The sequence below is a fragment of the Erinaceus europaeus genome, chromosome 17 (assembly GCF_950295315.1).
Source record: "Erinaceus europaeus chromosome 17, mEriEur2.1, whole genome shotgun sequence".
NCBI classification, from domain to species: Eukaryota; Metazoa; Chordata; class Mammalia; order Eulipotyphla; family Erinaceidae; genus Erinaceus; species Erinaceus europaeus.
In genome coordinates, this window is record NC_080178.1 from 30499578 (window position 1) to 30518689 (window position 19112).

Sequence of the window (19112 nt, forward strand, 5' to 3'; positions counted from 1 at the left end):
AAAAGTCGAGAAATAAGGGAAAATCAGAGAGGGGGAGAGAAAGTAGACACCTGCAGACCTGCTTCACCACTTGTGAAGCAACCCTCCTGCAGGCAGGGAGCTGGGGCCTCGAACCAGCATCCTTATGCTGGTCCTTGTGCTTTGTTCCACGTGAGTTTAACCTGCTGCACTACTGCCTGGCCCCTATTTGTTGTATTTTAAGTCAGGATATTTGCAAAATCACCTCATCGCTTTCACCGGCTAGTTACTTAAAATAGTTCCTGGTCCAGATTAGGTAAACAAATCTTTGAGAACCTCTTCTCAAGGCTAGGTGAGAAGGTCAGCGTGCTGTAGAGCATCTTATTAACTTTCACAGTAGCATCTAATACACATAATTGAATTTTATTACCTTAGTATTAGGAAAATACTTAAGAAATATGGGGGGGGGGGGCGTTGGCACCTGGCTAAGTGCACATAGTACTATGAGGAAGGAACAGTGCAAAGACCTGGGTTCCCTACCAGCTGGGGGTTGCTTCACAAACAGTGAAACAGGTTTGTGGGTGTCCTTCTCTTCCTATCTCCCCTTCCTCTCTCAATTTCTCTCTGTTCTATCAAATAAAAATAGAAGGAAAAAAATGATCACCAGGAGCAGTGGATTCATAGTGCCAGCACCGAGCCCCAGTGACAACCCTGGAGGGGAAAAAATTATATCTATTTAGCCCCCAAACATTATCTTTATATCATCACACCTACTATCATTTGGTACAAAATTCTATCTCCCTAATTTCCTCCCTCCATGCCTCCCTTTTTTGTTCACATTTATGTAATAGTTAACAACCTATTTTCTCAAAGAGTTCTATGTGGCAGGACAAACTAGTAGAGGGAATATCACTTATTTAGGGAAGAGAAAGAAAAAAAAATGCTTCAAGCTGAAAATTACCATTTTTGTATAACAAAATAGGGTATTGTACATTAAGGATCTAATTAATCAATTTAGTGACTCCCCAAAACACTGGGCAAACACACTACAGAACTGCCAAAAAGCAAATGTAGTTTTGGCCTGATGAGCTGTCATATCAAGGTGGAATTATACTTGTTTATTATATCTCCATGGTGCAGAATGAAGACTGATGGGCAGAAATAGCAGAAGTATCATTTCCCCCCTCTTTTTATTTACAATACAAATGAGCTTCCCCTATTATTCTGCTGAGACTTCTCTCAAAGTTATCAATGACTTTCCAATTGTTTTAGTGGACACTTAAAAATGCTTATTTCATTTGTCTATGTTATTACTATTCACAAATTTATTCTCTACTTCTTCATACACATCCACTTTTTTATGACATACCTTGCTCCAAGTTTCTATAAGGAAATTTAAAATTTACAGTGATCAACATAACATTTGAAGAAGGAAGTGAGAGGATGGATGAGAAGATATGTTTAAAGTGAATTAGCACTGACTGATCAAAGCAGGCATAATGATAGAACTTAAAGAAATTGACTAAGTTAAGGTCAACAGGGAGAACTGAAAAGTCATAGGCAAGGATATATAATGAATGATCAGATTTTCATATCAGTAAGTTCATTGTGGTCATAGCAAAAAAATACACACACACACATACTATATATATATATATATATATATATATATATATATATATATATATATACTAAAGCAAGAAAGCACAGAATTTAAGAAGCTGTTCTAACAGCAGGTGGTGGCATATCTGCTTAACTGCACATGTTACCATGCGCAAGCACCTAGGTTCAAGCCCCCAGTAGAACTCACCTGCAGAAGGAACATTTCATGAGTGGTGAAGCAGCACTTTAAGTCTTAGTCTCTCTCTCCACCCCCCCCCCCAATCAAATAAAAAAAAATAAGAAATAAATGTTAATAATATTTTCAGTGAGAGGTACCATCTGAATTAAGTTTGTGATAATAAGAATAAAGAACAGACAGAATTTAAAATTATTTAAAGGGTTAGAAACTTTCAGGTCCACTGACTAGCATTAATATTTTCTACGTTAGAATGCCTCTTTAAAAAAAAAAATTACCTTTATTTATTTGCACAGAGCCAGCCAGAAATCAAGAGGGAAGGGGGTGATAGAGAGGAAGAGAGACAGAGAGACACCTGCAACACTGCTTCACCACTCACAAAGCTTTCTCCCTGCAGTTGGGGACTGGGGGCTCGAACCCAGGCCCTTGTGCATTGTAACATGTGTGCTCAACCAGGTACACCACCACCTGGCCCCTGGCTCTTCTAAAATCTGCTGATATTTTCTCTTATGCATAATTTTCTACCAGTACGTTACCCCTTTCACTTCATTTCCTCTCCATACTGTAACTCAAGTCTTTTCTATGCCTATTACATCTGTATAGCACCTGCACTTTACATATGAATCATTCAGTAATTGTATATGCACACAGCATCCAGTTTAAATTCATAAAAGTGAAAAATTCAAGATTTACACCTCCTAATAGTACAGAACATATTATATACGCTTAAATGCTTCGGGGGGAAAGGTTAGGTAGTTTACAAGGAAATCACTAATCATTTTGTCCAGTTTTGGTTCTGTAACAAAGCTGCATTGCAGAAAAACAGAAATACAAAATACAGTAATACAAAACAGGAATTTACAATATTGTTCCTTTCAAAAGTCAGGAAATAAACATTTCAGGTTTATGGACACCAGTCTCTCATATGAGGATTCAACTGTCCTTGCAGCACAAAAAGAAGTCGCTGACAGGGGAAGCAATTACAGAAGCCAGAACTTCCACCTTCTGCATCCCACAATGACCTTGGGTCCATACTCCCAGAGGGTTAAAGAATAGGAAAGCTATCAGGGGAGGGGATGGTGTTGGTATGCATGAGACCCCTTCTGTTTCATTTGGTTTAAATCCCCCCTGCTTAACACTATTTTATTTACATAACCACTGTTAACAAGTTCCACCCTCCCTCCAGGGCATTTGTGGTTCAGTGATAGGATTCTTGCCTAATCTGCCCCCTCTTTGTCACACTCTGATTTTCACCAATCACTTTTCTCTCCACCCTCTCTATGTCACATCCTGTTTCTACCCTACTTGGGAAGTATATATAAAGACAGCATTATGAGTTTTAGAGTACTTTACCTTGAGTTTAGCTTAGCTCGTCTTAGATTGTGCTGCGTCCTGCATGAATAAAGAGATACTGCCTACAGCTCAACTATGAGTCCCTGGTCGTCTGTTACCTGCCCGGGAAGCCAGCCCGGCGAAAACAACCTAACCCGTCAAAAACAACAGGATGGGATACGGAGATCTGGTGGTGGGAATTGTGTGAAGTTGTGCCCCTCTTATCCTATGGTTTTGTTAATGTTTCCTTTTTTAAATAAATTTAAAAAAAGAAAAAAAAAGAAGTTGCTGACAATCTACAAATAAATAAGCATATGTTCTCGGAAAGCTTTATTTATAGATTGATCACCAGCTAGCAGGCTGAAGATGGCAACCTGTAGATAAGAAAACTGCTCCGAATGTGTTGTATGATATACTAGAAAAACATCGCTCAGTAAACAAACAAAAAAAATTAGCAACTTGTCTCTAAGAGTTTGTGAGCACTATGGTGGCTCTCACTGGGAGAACGAGGGCACAGGACTTTGGTAGTGGATTAGGAGTGAAGTCTTACAATCTTAGCTGCAGTCTTACAATCTTAGCTACTACTATTAATCACATTTTTTTTTAAATGGCTTAAGAAAATGAAAAAATCTTACTAAAGAAAGTTTAAGCTAACAGACAAGAAAATACTACAATACCCTCTGAGAGAAATGAAAGTGCTTTATGGTTGCTATCCATGGAGTAATAGCATAGGGAAACTCTGCGAAGTGTGGTGACACCCCATGATTTCTGTTTCTTGGTATTTGTACTTTTGTGCATAATCTAATTACCTTGAATGTGGGTATGACTTGTAGCTTACTTCTAACCAAAAGAACATGGCAGAGGTGATAGAATTTTATTTGTCTTATACAAGATCACAAAATTTTGCTAGGAGACTTTTTTTTTTTTCTCTAGCTGATTCTGAAGAAAAAAGATGCAATGTGGTGAGTTACCTTCTGGAGAAAGAGTCTCTTACTAACAGTCAGCAAGGAACTATATGCTGCTAATTACCCTGTGGGTCTGGGAAAAGATATGTCTTCTGCCAGGTCTTCAGCTAAGACCACAGATCTGGCTGACATTTTCACTAATGGTTTGCTGAGTTCTTGATTTACCTGTGTTTGGCCATCTAACAGAAGTTTTGAGATAATCTATGTGTTGTTTTTAAGCTGTTACATTCTAGATTTGTGTTAGTAAGATTACACAGCAATAGATAACTAGCATAATGGTACAATCCTAACTAGTTGCAATTCTCTAGTGGTGTGTCATATATCTCATTCTAGAACTAAAATGACATGACTAACATATATTGACCTAAAACTAATGCATTCATGATGTTACATAATACATGGTTTAATAACAGACAATTCTCTTAAATCTTTGTTGTGTTCAATGTCTCTGTAAATCAATCAAGGTCTTTTAGCTAAAAGTAAGCAGTGTAAATTATATAGCTACATCATCCCTTAACTTAAAATATAATCTTTATTTATTTATTTATTGGATAGACAGACAAAATTGAGAGGGAAGGTGGTGATAGGGAGGAGAAAGATAGACACCTTCAACATTGTTTCCCACTTGCAAAGCTCTGCTCCTGTAGGTGGGGACTGGGGTCTTGAACCCAGGTCTTTGCACGTTGTTACATGTGTGCCGAACCAGATGTGCCATACCCCCCCCCCCGCCTTTTTAAATCACTGCTGGGGTGTCACCACACTGGGCTGACTTTTCAGAAGGGAAGAAGAAACCACAGTCCCAAATCTTCCTCCTGGGTGCGGGGAGGCCAGTCACCTGGGATGTGCACATGATGATGCAGGCATCCTCCCAGAAGAGCTAGCAGGTAGGCCCTCAAGGTTGATTTGGCCTCCAAATTCCCTCTTATATGAAACTGTCATAAAACAATTTATATACAGTAGATTGACAAAGCAATCCAGTACTACAGAATAGAACAGGTTTTAGTATAATTTCACTGGAATACTACTCAGCTATGAAGAATGATGAGGTCAGGGGCCAGGCAGTGGTGCACCTGCTTAAGCACACTCATTACAATGCACAAGGGCCCAGGTTCAAGCCACTGTCCCACCTTCAGGTAGAAAGCTTCACTAGTGGAGCTAGTCCGCAGGTGTCTATCTCTTCCTCCTCTCTCAATTTCTCTCTGTCTCTATCCAATAATAAATCAATTAAGTTTTTAAAAAGAATGATAAGGTCACTTTCTCCAATTCATTTTAGATGGAGCTTGAAGGAATCATGTTACGTGAGATAAACCAGGAAGAGAAGAATGAATATGGGATGATCTCACTCATGGGCAGAACTTAAGAAAAAATAGAAAAAGGATAGAAAGGATAGAAAAAGGAAACACAAAGTACAACTTGGACAGTTTGGTGTACTGCACCGAAGCAAAGGACTCTGAGGAAGAAAGAAAGGAAGGGGGTGGGTGGGAAAAGATGCTTTCAAGTCCCGGTACATGAGGAAAAAGCACCTACATTGGGGGTGAGAGTGTTTTGCAGACACCTACCATGACAAGATGAGAAATTTTATCCATGTGCCAACAACTGTCTGTAAACCATTAACCTCCCAATAAAAACAAAGAAATAGAGATGTATAATTTCAAAATAACTAATTTTTTAGTTTCTTGGAAAATGGCCTTTTATATAATTATTTATACTTATAATTTGCTGTATTCAAAAGGTCTCTAGTAGACCTGCCCAGAGTTTTCTGGCAGGGGACACTAAGTGTTTCCATAGTTACACTTAACAAAGGCCAAATGTACTAGTCTATTAATTCTACTTTCATGCAGACCCTTACACACAACATGCACTGGCAAGTGAGATCTACTTCAAGAAAGTGGTTGAAGTATTAACCATCTCTAATAAAAACAGGACTGCAAATTATTTTCATGTTTTAATTTTTTTCTCTTCTGGAAAAAGCTTTCAACGATGAATAATATAGCAAAGCTTTAAGCTCCTAACCACTGACTTAAGTCTCCATACTTACTTTCCTTGGGGAACTATTCATCCATTTCTTAAAGCAGATTTCATCTATTGTATAAATTGTATTGACTGAGAAATGGAGAAAAGTAAAGAACCTGGCATAAGACAGTCTGCTAATCCTGTCTTTCAGAGAAATGTAAAGATGCCTCCAAATTTTCTTTTTAGTTTTTCTAAAGAAAACAATAGATGATAAAATAATATTTACCTAAGTTATACAGACTGTTAGACATCCTCCACACTCTAAAGAAGGAAGATTCAAAATACTAAGTTTAAATAAAAACTAGACCACAAAAGAAGGCCTTTCCTTTATGTCTACTATATCCTTTTATTCAAGTATTAATTCATTAGTTATCGAGCATCTAATGTAATACATAGATATCTTATCAAAGATAAGCTTTAAAAAAGCCTCTTACTATATTGTAGTTTTTCTTGGGTTTTTCCTTGTTACTGTGTAGAAATCTGCTTAGTTACTCCAGGTCATTATGCACATATTCTGCCTCATGTAACCATAAACAAAGTCACTCAGTTTTTTGATGCTATACACCAATGTCTCCCTTCAGATTCTGGTAAAATGAGCCTCTTTCTTAACTGTTCGTTGCAATTTAGACTTTCTCTCTTTTTTTAATTTCTTGATTTTTGTATTATCTTTATTTACTTATTGGGTAGAGACAGTAAGAAATCCAGAATGAAGGAGGTGAGAGAGAGGGAGAGAGACAGAGACACCTGCAACACTGCTTCACCACTCACAAAGCTTTCCCCTTGCAGGTGAGAAGTGTGGGCTTGAACCAGGGTCCTTGTATTGTACATTGTAACGTGTGGGCTCAACCAGGTACGCCACCTGCTGGCCCCCAATTTAGATTTTCTCTAATCTGCTTCTCAAATTTCTTGTAGCTGTTGCTCAATGCCTGATTAAAATGTCACTCTAATTTGTTATCTCTATTTTATTTTCTGTGAAAGTACTTCCAAAATACCAAAATTTGTTGTGAAATAGCATTGCAAACATTTGCAAAATATAACTGTCTACTTCAAAAATTCAGGTGAGGGTTAGCAAACTAGCTCACTTGGAATGTGCAATTTGAGGGTAGCTCCTACCACAATGAAGGAAATCTGGTTTCTTTCAAACCAGTCTCCATTTGAAAAAGTCATTCAGGAGTGGTGAAGTTCTGGTGATAACAAACAAAAACTTCAAGTGAATCTAAAAACTACTACACACATATACATGTTAAATTACATTCCTAAAATCATATTTTAAAAATATTTTTATTACTATTTATCTAACATTGGTCTGTAAAATTTAAAGTCATAATATTATGAACCAATGATGACAAAAAAAAATTAAAATAAAGAGTAGGAAGACAGCACAATGGTTATGGAAAAGACTTTGATGCCTGAGGCTCTGAGGAGTGGGGGGGGGAAGCTAGCATAATGGTTATGCAAAGTGACTCTCATGCCTGAGGCTCCAAAGTCCCAGGTTCAATCCCCCACACCACCATAAACCAGAACTAAACAGTGCTCTGCTACAAACAAACAAACAGCTGAGAGCAGAGGAGATAGCATACTGGTTATACAGAAGATTCTCATGCCTGAGGCTCTGAAGTCCAGGGTTCAATCCTCAGCACCACTATACGCCAGAGCTGAGCAGCGCTCTGATCTTTCTCTATATCTCTCTCAATCTTTAAGCAAAACTAAAATAAATGTTATACAGCCAGTCTGAGCAGTACTCCGGTATCAATAAAATAAAATGAAATAAAATATAAATGTTTGATAGTATTCAATCCGCGAATGGTGAGGGCAAACATTATTCCTAAAACTATTGAAATATGAGGAGATAAATCTTTTGGGAGGGCAATCCAGTAATATCTAAATCTGAAGATGTCTCCATTAAGCAATTCTGTATCTTGGAACTGATTCTACAGATACATATGCAAATATTATATACAAAACTATGATTATACAAATATATACAAAACTATGATTATGCACAATGACGTAAAAAAAAGGATTCAAATTTGTCAGTAGAGACCTATTTCAATAAATTATGGTTCAGCCACACAATAAAAGCCCATGTATATAGGGGTCATGTGGTAGCACAGCGGGTTAAGCGCACATGGCGCAAAGCACAAGGACCGGTGTTAAGGATCCCGGTTCAAGCCCCCAGCTCCCCACCTGCAGAGGAAAAGCTTCACAAGTGGTGAAACAGGGCTACAGGTATCTCTGAGCCCTTCCCCACTAGGAAAAGAAAGAGATCAGGCTGGGAGTATGGATTGACCTGTCAACGCCCATGTTCAGCATAGAAGCAATTATAGAAGCCAGACCTTCCACCTTCTGCAACCCACAATGACCTTGGGTCCATACTCCCAGAGCATTAAAGAATAAAAAAGTAGTAGTGGGGGGCAGGAGGTAGGGGTAGAACAGCGGATTAATTGCACTTGGTGCAAAGTGCAAGGACAGGCATAAGGATCCCAGTTGGAGTTCCAGGCTCCCCACCTGCAGGGGGTCGCTTTGCAGGAAGTGAAGCAGGTCTGCAGTTGTCTTTCTCTCCCCCTGTCTTCCCTTCCTCTCTCCATTTCTCTCTGTCCTATCTAACATTGACAACATGAATAACTACAACAACAATAAAAAGACAACAAGGGCAATAAAAGGGAAAATAAATAAATAATTTTTTTAAAAAATCGGTAAGAATCTTGCTATGTGCTTGGGGTCTCTAATACTAACCCACATGTTAAAAAAAAAAAAAGTAAGAAAGCTATCAGGGGAGGGGATGGGATACAGAGTTCTGGTGGTGGGAATTGTGTATAGTTGTACCCCTCTTATCCTATGGTTCAGTCCATGTTTCCTTTTGATAAATAAAAAAAAAATTAAAAAACTAGCACTTATGCCGTTCTCAACTTTGACACCATCTTCCCAGACACTATTTTTTAGATCAACTGCTAGTTATCAAATTCCAGCAAAAATTACCAAAGTCATAGGCCCCTAGAAGCATACCAAAAACAGACTTCCTGACTTCTTTCCACCCTACAATCCCTAATTCCCATCTGCTCTATTCCTACTTTTTGGTTTCTGTTTATTAAACATTTTGTACTGCTTAATTAATATCATGCTGCCTTTCAGACACCAAGTTCAAGATGCTACTATGATTTCATCCTTTCCTCAACAGTTGACTTCACCAAATACTTCCTAGAACCTCACCTCTCCAGAGCCCTACCCCACTAGGGAAAGACAGAAACAGGCTGGGAGCATGGATTGACCTGCCAACACCTATGTTCAGTGGAAAAGCAATTACAGAAGCCAGAACTCCTTCCCTCTGGGCCGTATAAAGAATTTTGGGGGAGTCAGGCTGTAGCACAGCAGGTTAAGCGCAGGTGGCGCAAAGCACAAGGATAAGGATCCCGGTTCGAGCCCCGGCTCCCCACCTGCAGGGGAGTTGCTTCACAGGCGGTGAAGCAGGTCTGCAGGTGTCTCTTTCTCTCCTCCTCTCTGTCTTCCCCTCCTCTTTCCATTTCTCTCTGTCCTATCCAACAATGACAACAATAATAATAACTACAACAATAAAACAACAAGGGCAACAAAGGGAATAAATAAATAAAATAAATATTAAAATAAAATAAATAAATAAAATTAAAAAAAAAAAGAATTTTGGTCCATACTCCCAGAGGGCTAAATGTTAGGGGGTGATGACCAGAGGGCACTGAATTCCAATTTTATCAGGACTCAGGGTGGGGAGGCAGGAAAGACACTCAGAAGTATTAGGTGTATGACTCAGAAAGGCAGAGAAAGAAGAACCATAGAAAAAGAGGGGGGATGGGATGGGACACTGTCTTTTGGTGGTGGGAATGGTGATTATGTACACTCCTATTAATTTGTAGTCATAGAAATTTTTTTTTTTAAATTAAAGGAAAATGGGGGGCAAACATATAAATATATATTGGTGGCTGTAGAAATAATAGCCAACCCATATCTGTGATCCTGGAGGAACTACTGCAGTTTCCAATGAAGGAAATGAGGACACGGAACTCTGGTGTTGGGGATGGTGTGAAATTATATACCCGTTATCTTATAATTTTGTAAATTAATATTAAATCACTAATAAAATAAATTTTAAAATGTCAAAAAAAAATTGGCACTTAATGTTGCTATGAAAAAAACCTGTGGTTGCCTTACCGGGCCACACCAACTGATTTCATGGGCCTTATAAGCACTGTGGGCTGGCCATTCCCCAACCTGTTTGAAATGATGAATGGTATAAAGACGTTATAAAATGTGTTCATTTAACTTCTTAGTAAACACTCTCAGGGGTCAAGGGAAGTGGTGGTGGATAGATAGCTCACTGAGTAGGGTGCATTACATGGGGAATACCACAATAGTACTAGGGGAAGCTCCAGTATTGTGGGTTTTTTTTTTCCCTTCCTGTCAGTCAGTTTCTGTCTTAAAGCAAAAGTTGCAACCAGTCAATGCCCATGTTCAGCGGGGAAGCAATTACAGAAGCCAGACCTTCCACCTTCTGCAACCCACAATGACGTTGGGTCCATACTCCCAGAGGGATAAACAATGGGAAAGCTATCAGGGGAGGGGATGGGATATAGAGATCTGGTGGTGGAAATTGTGTGGAGTTGTACTCCTCTTATCGTACTGTTTTGTTAATGTCTCCTTTTTAAAGTAAATAAATACATAAATAAAAAAGCAAAAGTTGGCTTGGAACAGTATAATTAGCCATGTCCAAATCCTCAGCAACACCCCCCAAAAAAAAATATATATGTGTGTGTGTGTGTGTGTGTGTGTGTGTGTGTGTGTGTGTGTGTGTTATGGACCAAGGAGATAGCTCTGCTATGGAATAGCCACTTCACTTGCACAAAGGGATTTGACCTTGAGGCATAAGGGAGCATCAAGAAGAAATTAGTGGTGGGGTGATGTTGTTTTCTCTATGTCTCATTCTTAGTGAAAAAAGGAAAATTGGACTATGGTGGTAGCTCAGTAGCAATGGACAGGAGTGGCATGGGCTTCACCAATGCAAAAATAAAGCCTATAATCCTAGGCTCACAAGCTAGCTCACTTGGGAAGTGTGCTTTGCCATGTGGACAAAAGAGGTTTGAATCTGACCCCTGTCTCCCACTGTCTCTCTGAAAAAGTCAGCAAAGGGCAGTGAAGTCTCAGAGAAGACCACAAAAATAACCAGTATTAAAAATTTAATATCCAGAGTTGGGAACTAGACCTTAAGCAAATATTCAGAGAGTTAGGTTCTAAACCATAGGTAAATGTCCAAAAATTATACTGTAATCACCAAAGCAAATGATCAATAAGAATGGGGTAAATATTTTGTAGCCGAGAATAAGTAGGTATTAATAGTTGGGTTCTGAATATATAATGATTGAACACAGAAGCAAAATGATTAAACAACATGATTTTTTTTTTTTACACCATTACACTACATTTTTGTAGTAATAGGCTGCACTATGCAAGCAATTTTTTGTTTGTTTGGCCAAGAGAGTTATTGCTGGGGCTAGATGCCTGCAAAATTAATCCACCACTACTGAAGGCCTTCCCATCCCCACTTCTCTCTTTTCCTCATTTTTACTACATAGGACAGAGAGAAATTGAGAGAGAAGGGGGAGATAGAGGGGGAAAAAAGACAGATACCTGAAGATGTGAAGTGTCTCCCCTGCAGGTGGGGAATGGGGGCTTAAAGCCAGGTCCTCCTGCTTTACCATGTGTGCCACAGCCCAGCCCCCTGCAAAGTAATCTTTAACAAATACTGCACAACTAACACTTAGTAGTTTATACATATTGCTTTACAATTCTGAAGACGTAACTTTTGTCCGAGAATAATGCTAATAGTATAAAATAACTACTGTAGTAATACACTTTCTACTCTTACAAAAGGTAAAATATTTTCAGCTATACAGAATTTTAGTTCTTGTTCTCTTATTAGCTGTGATATTGAGAAGTTACTTTATCACCCTACATCTCATTTTCTAATAAATAAAATGGGAGATAAAATGGATTCCATGTAGTACCTTACAAGACTGCTGTATCAAATGAAAACTAGTATAAGGGAGTCAGGCGGTAGCACAGCGGGTTAAGCGCAGGTGGCGCAAAGCACAAGGACTGGTGTAAGGATCCTGGTTCCAGCCCCCGGCTCTCCACCTGCAGAGGAGTCGATTCACAAGCAGTGAAGCAGGTCTAAAGGTGTCTTTCCCTCTCCCTCTCTGTCTTCCCCTCCTCTCTCCATTTCTCTCTGTCCTATCCAACAATGATGACATCAACAACAACAACAAAAATAACAACAACAATAAAACAAGGGCAACAAAAGGGAATAAATATTAAAAAAAAAAAGAAAACAAGTATAAAGTACTGAATACAAACATGACCCATAGCATGAGTTAAATAAAGGGCAGCTCTCATTACTACTATTATTGTTCTTTAATTATCCAATAGAGACAGAGAATAGGCATGTCTTTTTTGAATTCCTCAGGTTGCTTAATTATTAGACAGTTTATTATCTACATGTCACATTTCATGCACCATAGTTTTGCATTTTAACCATTCTTGGGGCAAATCCCTTTTAAATAAAATAAACATACTTTTGGGACCGGGCAGTGGTGCACCTGGTTGAGGGCACATGTTACCATGAATAAGGATCCAGGTTCAAGCCACTTACCTCCACCAGAAGGATGGAAGCTTCACTAGAAGAATAGTAGTGCTGCATACACTCTCTCTCTCTCTCTCTCTCTCTCTCTCTTCCTCTATATCTCCCCCTTTCCTCTCAATTTATTATTTTTTTATACAAGAAGATGTTTATTATCACTTACTGTTAAGGATATTAAAATCAAAACTACAGTGAGATGTCTCCTAATACCTATGAGGATAGATCGTATAAGACAGATCGAAACACCATGTGGAAGGAATGGAGGAAAGGGTGCTTCACAAGCTTTTGGTAAGGGTGTGAACTGTTTCTCCCCGTATGGAAGATTCACAGTGAGATCCCGATTGATCCTACTATTCCATTTATGGCATCTATCTGAAGAGTGGGAATAAACTCATTGAAAAACTATAAATGTACTCCAAATCTTCATCTGCACTATTCCAGCCTTTAGGTTCATGATTAGCCAACAGTTTATTTGGCTCTATATGTTAACTCTTTTTTTTCAGCCACCAGGTTCCAGATGCTACCATGATAACAACCAGACCTCCATGGAAAGACGATCTCACCAATGTGTCCTGGATCCCTGCTTCCCCAGTGCCTCACCCCACAAGGGAAAGAAAGAGACTGGCAGGAAGTATGGATCGACTTGTCAATGCCCACGCCTACTGTGGGGAAGCAACCACAGAAGCCAGACCCTCCACCCACTGTACCCTACAACGACCCTGGATTCATACTCCCAGAGGGCCAAAGAACAGGAAAGCTACCAGGGGAGGGGACGGGACACGGACTGCTGGTGGTGGGAACTGTGTGGAGCTGCACCCCTCCCATCCCATGGCTTTGTCAGTGTTTCCCTTTTACAAACAAACAAACAAAAAACCTAAATGCACGCCCGTTATTTACTGAAATAATATCTACAGCGTTGTAATGTGCACACAACGTGAAACTACTCAGCTATAAACAAAGATGAAACCTCACCATTTGCAAAAACATGGATGAATCAAGAGGGGATTATGACAAGTGACATGTTGGATAACTCCTATGTAGAATCTAAGAATCCAAAGTCAAAATCAGAGCTTGGGTACAGACAAGGGGGTTGGTGAAGTGTGTGAAGGGAGTCAAGTGTATGGTAGCAGATTGGTGATGACCATGATGTGTCAACAGGACCTGTGGACGTCAAATTATAATGCTGAGACCTAAAACACAATCAACCAAGGTTACTATTTACCTCCATTCACCTGCTCCAGAGCCCATATATCTATTTATATTTAGCACCAGAGCCTGTGTAACCTTTAAGTCCCTATTGGTCAGGTCACATCTGAGGAACACTGCAAGCTGCACTCACTTCAGGACAAGTCTTTTTCAAGTGGCAGGGCAGGATACTCATCAGTCTCTCTTCAGAGACTGGGGCTATTCCTACCATCATTGCTTTATGGTGAGGACAAGGTCTTGGGAGGGCCTAAAGATTTATTTTTGGTTCAAAATATAAGAAAAAAAGTCAGTCCAGGAATAGAATCAGGCATGTCTGAGGTGACTCACAAAACCATACAGAGTTTGAAAAGGAAGAAGGGCAAGCTTCTTGCCTGTAAACTCAAAACCATGGCCTGTGAGTGCTACACAAATAGGAAAACAGAATTCCAGCATTTCAGTTGACAGCAGGACTTACTTCTAGCTTCTCTTTGAACTAGGGTAACCCTGATTGATTGTGTTTTAGGTCTCCTCTCAATTTCTTTGTCTCCATTATATATAGTCATATTTTACTGCTACCTTAAATGAAGTCAGTGAATAGAAAGTAATCTTTTTTATTCCTGGAAATAATTCTGTCTCCATGATCACATTTTACAATCTTAATATATTCAGTCTGGGAGTCAGGCGGTAGCGCAGCGGGCTAAGCACAGGTGGCGCAAAGCACAAGGACCAGCATAAGGATCCCTGTTTGAACCCCAGCTCCCCATCTGCAGGGGAGTCGCTTCACAGGTGGTGAAGCAGGTCTGCAGGTGTCTGTCTTTCTCTCCTCCTCTCTGTCTTCCCCTCCCTCTCTCCATTTCTCTCTGTCCTATCCAACAATGACAACAACAATAATAACTACAACAATAAAACAACAAGGGCAACAAAAGGGAATAAATAAATAAAATAAATATTAAAAAAATATATATATATATTCAGTCTATGAAATTGGGTATACTATAATCAGTTCTGGACACAGTTGAAGAGACAATGGCAGACTATATGGTACTACAAAAGAATAATTCAAAAAAAAAATCAAGGTGGGTGAACAATGGCACATTAAAAAGAAATTTAAGGGGAATCAGGCGGTAGCGCAGCGGGTTACGCACAGGTGGTGCAAAACGCGAGGACCAGCAAAAGGATCATGGTTCAAGCCTCCAGCTCCCCACCTACAGGGGAGTTGCTTCATAAGCGGTGAAGCAGGTCTGCAGGTGTCTATCTTTTTCTCCCCCTGTCTTCTCCGCCTCTCTCCATTTCTCTCTGTCCTATCCAACAATTACGACAACAATAATAACTACAATAATAAAACAACAAAGGCAACAAAAGGGAATAAGTAAATAAATATTTTAAAAAAGAAGTTTAAGAAACTTCATTTAGTGCGAAGATTTGAATGGTATAACTGTTTTCAAATATGTTTGAAAGTGTCATTATGTGAAAAGAAAGGTGGATTGATTCTATATTATCCCAGAGGATAAAACTAGAAACAACAGATTCACTATAGGTATATAGATTTAACACTAATACTATGAATAACTTTCTAACAAGACATTGTCATTAAACAAGAAACTACTGCTTTGTAAAGTAGTAAGTCCTTTAAACTTGAAAATCTGTATTCAGATAGTACTTGAGATGTGATGAGATCAGGCATGGTCAGGGTGGTAAGGCCATATATGTATTTGATATCAGTAAGGGTTATACTAAAGTGATGTATAATATGATTATATAACTATCAAAGCTTACTTCAATTTACAACAGTTGAAGATCTAGGCTTAGAAATAAGGCAAATGGGGTTATAAGTATATTTAAATTAGAAATGGTATAGCTTTAATGATGAAAAACACATGATTTACCAGTTTGCTGCCTTCCTAAAAGACATTAAAATCTGCAATACACAGGATAGACTTATCAGTACAAAAGCCTCTCAAATTAATCAGTGTAATGATAATGCTCTAAATACTAAGAATCTAAAAAAAAATTGGTATTTACTCATTTTTTTTAAGTGAAGTACTAAGAAGCACTATGAATACTTTCATATGTGGTCTAGGGTGGAGGCTCTGAGGTCCAAAGTCCAATCCCCATACCACCATAAGCCAGCTCATAAGAGTTGACCAGTGCTCTGGTTAAAAACAATAATGATAACAATAACCAAATAAGCAAACTAACAAAACTTTTAAAAAGTGTTTAAAAATTCTACGAGATCTACATTTTCATTATTATGTTCTTATTTCACTTTAGGTTCCAATCAACATTTGAATTTAAATTACAGCTTAAGGTAATCATCTGTAATTTACCTTAACTCTTATAGAGAGTTAAATACACAATTTCAAATAGGTAAATTCTGAAATTATTGTGCATAAATGAAAACTGATCAGGAAGAACAAAAATATGTTATACTAACCAATTAGAAGAACTGTTCCAACAGCTAAACCTCCACCTGGAAGTGAAACAAAACCAAGAAGAAAATTTATCTACCTTTTCACACTTATTTAGTATAAAAGTTAGGCTTTCACAGGACAAGTACTTCAATAACTTTAAAATTGCAGATGAGGACAACATTTTAATTACCTTTGCAATACTTTGCTTGAGGTGCTATTATGAAATAATTATACATTGTATATAATTACACAGTATACATTACAATTACTATCATAATATATTCTACTATCCTTTCCCCCGTGATAGGACAATATAGTATTCAATATAATGGTGGCAAAGCCTTCCAGTAATGTTATATTTAGCACTTGTTAGTAAATTAACTCAATTGCCAAGAGCTAAATGTGAACAGTAACTTAACTACTGCAGAAGTAAAACACAGGAAAAAGAAAGGCTATAAATATATATAACTGAAATTCCAATTAAATTTCATCCTCAAATTGATAGTCTTGGAGGAAAAAAAAAAAATGCTGGCAATTGAAACTAAGTCTTTTACCCCATAATGAGTAATACACACAAAGTCTGGATTTGTTCTAAATGTGTTTGGAATTTAAAATAAGCAATATTTTCATCATTTCAAATGAACAGAACATGATCACAAAATATTTTTAATATTACTAGAAATTTTTCTTTGAAATATTTGTTCATTATCATGTACATTAAACTCCAGTTATTTAAAATCAAGTTTTAGAAAATCAATTCTATGCAAATAAAACTTCCAACTAATGATATTATTATTAATTTGTAAAAGTATTATTATTTGGAATTAATACTGCATACATTAACAAATTATTTATATAGATCAAAATGAAATGTATTTAGAGGATATTATTTTTAAAAATTGAGGGCGCGAGGCAGTAGTACAGCGGGTTAAAGCGCACGTGGTGCAAAGCGCAAAGACTGGCTTAAGGATCCTGGTTGGAGCCCCTGGTTTCCCCACCTGCGGGTAAGGGGGGGTGTCAGGTTCCTTCATAGGTGGTGGAGCAAGTCTGCAGGTGTCTGTCTTTCTCTCCCTCTCTGTCTTCCTCTCCTCTCGATTTCTCTCTGTCCTATCCAACAACGACAATATCAATAACAACAATAAAAACTACAACAATAAAACAACAAGGGCAACAAAAGTGAAAAAAAAAATTTTTTTAATTGACAGACAATTTAAGATAATGTTATCAGGGCTTATGTGTATGTAAGAACAAAACTGGGTATTGAGATCACCAAGAAAGATGTTTTCATCAAAAGTTTTTTCCTTTTTTTTTTTTTTTAAGCAGAACACTACTACAAATAGAAAGAATGAAGAATCCAGTGGTACTGGAGGTGGTGTAATGGATAAAGTGTTAAGACTTCCAAGCATGAGGGCCTGAGTTCAATTCCCAGCAGCATATGTACCAGTTATGTCTGGTTCTTTCACGCTCTCCTCCTATCCCTTTCATAAATAAAAAATATATTTCAAAATGAAGAATCTAGAAAATTTACATATGTTGTGTTCAAATATATATATATATTTTTTTTCCCTCCTGTTGTTGGGACTCAATGCTGGCACTGCAAATCCACTGCTCCTGGAGGCCATTCCCCCCCTCCTTTTTTATGGGATAGGACAGAGAAGTTGGGAGAGGAGGGGGCAATAAGGAGAGAGAAAGATAAACACCTACACCTGTTTTACCTCTTGTGAAGGTAAAACTTATGAAGAGTTCCCCCTGCAGATGGGGAGACCCACCTGAATCCTTGCTTGGGTATTAACCTGGTGTGTCACCGCCTGCCCCCCTTTAAGTACACTGTTATAGGAATGAATATCTATTTAATTTCATATTTAAATAAATTATAAGATAAAGTGATACAAGACTCCATAAGATAACAACAGTTATTGCTCACAGTAAAAATGAATCCATATCAAATAATATCGCATCTGCCGATCACAACCTAATCAACGCAACGATTGCCACCTCAACATGCTTCAGCTCAGACTATGTCCAGAGACTTCACGTGTGGAATGACAACCCTTCAGCTTCATTACTCGGGTGAGACCTTTCCTTTCACAGTATACTCTAATTCCATCTCAGGTGGTTCACTTTCTAACAAAGTCCCAAAACCTAGATATACACCAGTTTCTGTGAGAGAGAGCATATGTTCACACGTATCCATAAACTACTGCAAAACATATACCTGAAAGCAGAAGTACACTAGAGTTTGCAGTGAGTATCCCCCTAACACTTCCTCTCCACTATTCCAAGCTTTGGGTCCATGACTGCTCAACAATTTGTTTGGCTTTGTATGTTAACTCTCTTTTCAGTCACCAGGTTCCAGATGTCATCAGGATGCCGGCCAGGCTTCCCTGGACTGAAGACCCCACCAATGTGTCCTGGAGCTCTGCTTCCCCAGAGACCCACCCTACTAGGGAAAGAGAGAGGCAGACTGGGAGTATGGACCGACCAGTCAACGCCGATTTTCAGTGGGGAAGCAATTACAGAAGCCAGACCTTCTACCTTCTACAACCCACAATGACCCTGGGTCCATGCTCCCAGAGGGATAGAGAGTGGGAAAGCTATCAGGGGAGGGGGTGGGATATGGAGATTGGGTGGTGAGAATTGTGTGGAGTTGTACTCCTCCTACCCTATGGTTTTGTTAGTTAATCCTTTCTTAAATAAAGAAAAAGAAAAAAAAGAATAAATAGGAAGAAATCACAACACCGAAGCTCCCTTCCATGCAGTGGGATGATGCTCAAACCTGTTACACA

General features: G+C 38.5%; 1 protein-coding gene across 1 annotated transcript in view; it reads right to left on the bottom strand.

Moving 5' to 3' along the window:
* ELP4 (elongator acetyltransferase complex subunit 4) overlaps nt 1–19112 on the bottom strand; it is a 253659-nt gene that overhangs the window by 228518 nt on the left and 6029 nt on the right. The window contains exon 2 of the mRNA XM_060176641.1: nt 16350–16385. Coding sequence (XP_060032624.1) covers nt 16350–16385 — 36 coding nt within the window. The remainder of the gene's footprint in view (nt 1–16349; nt 16386–19112) is intronic.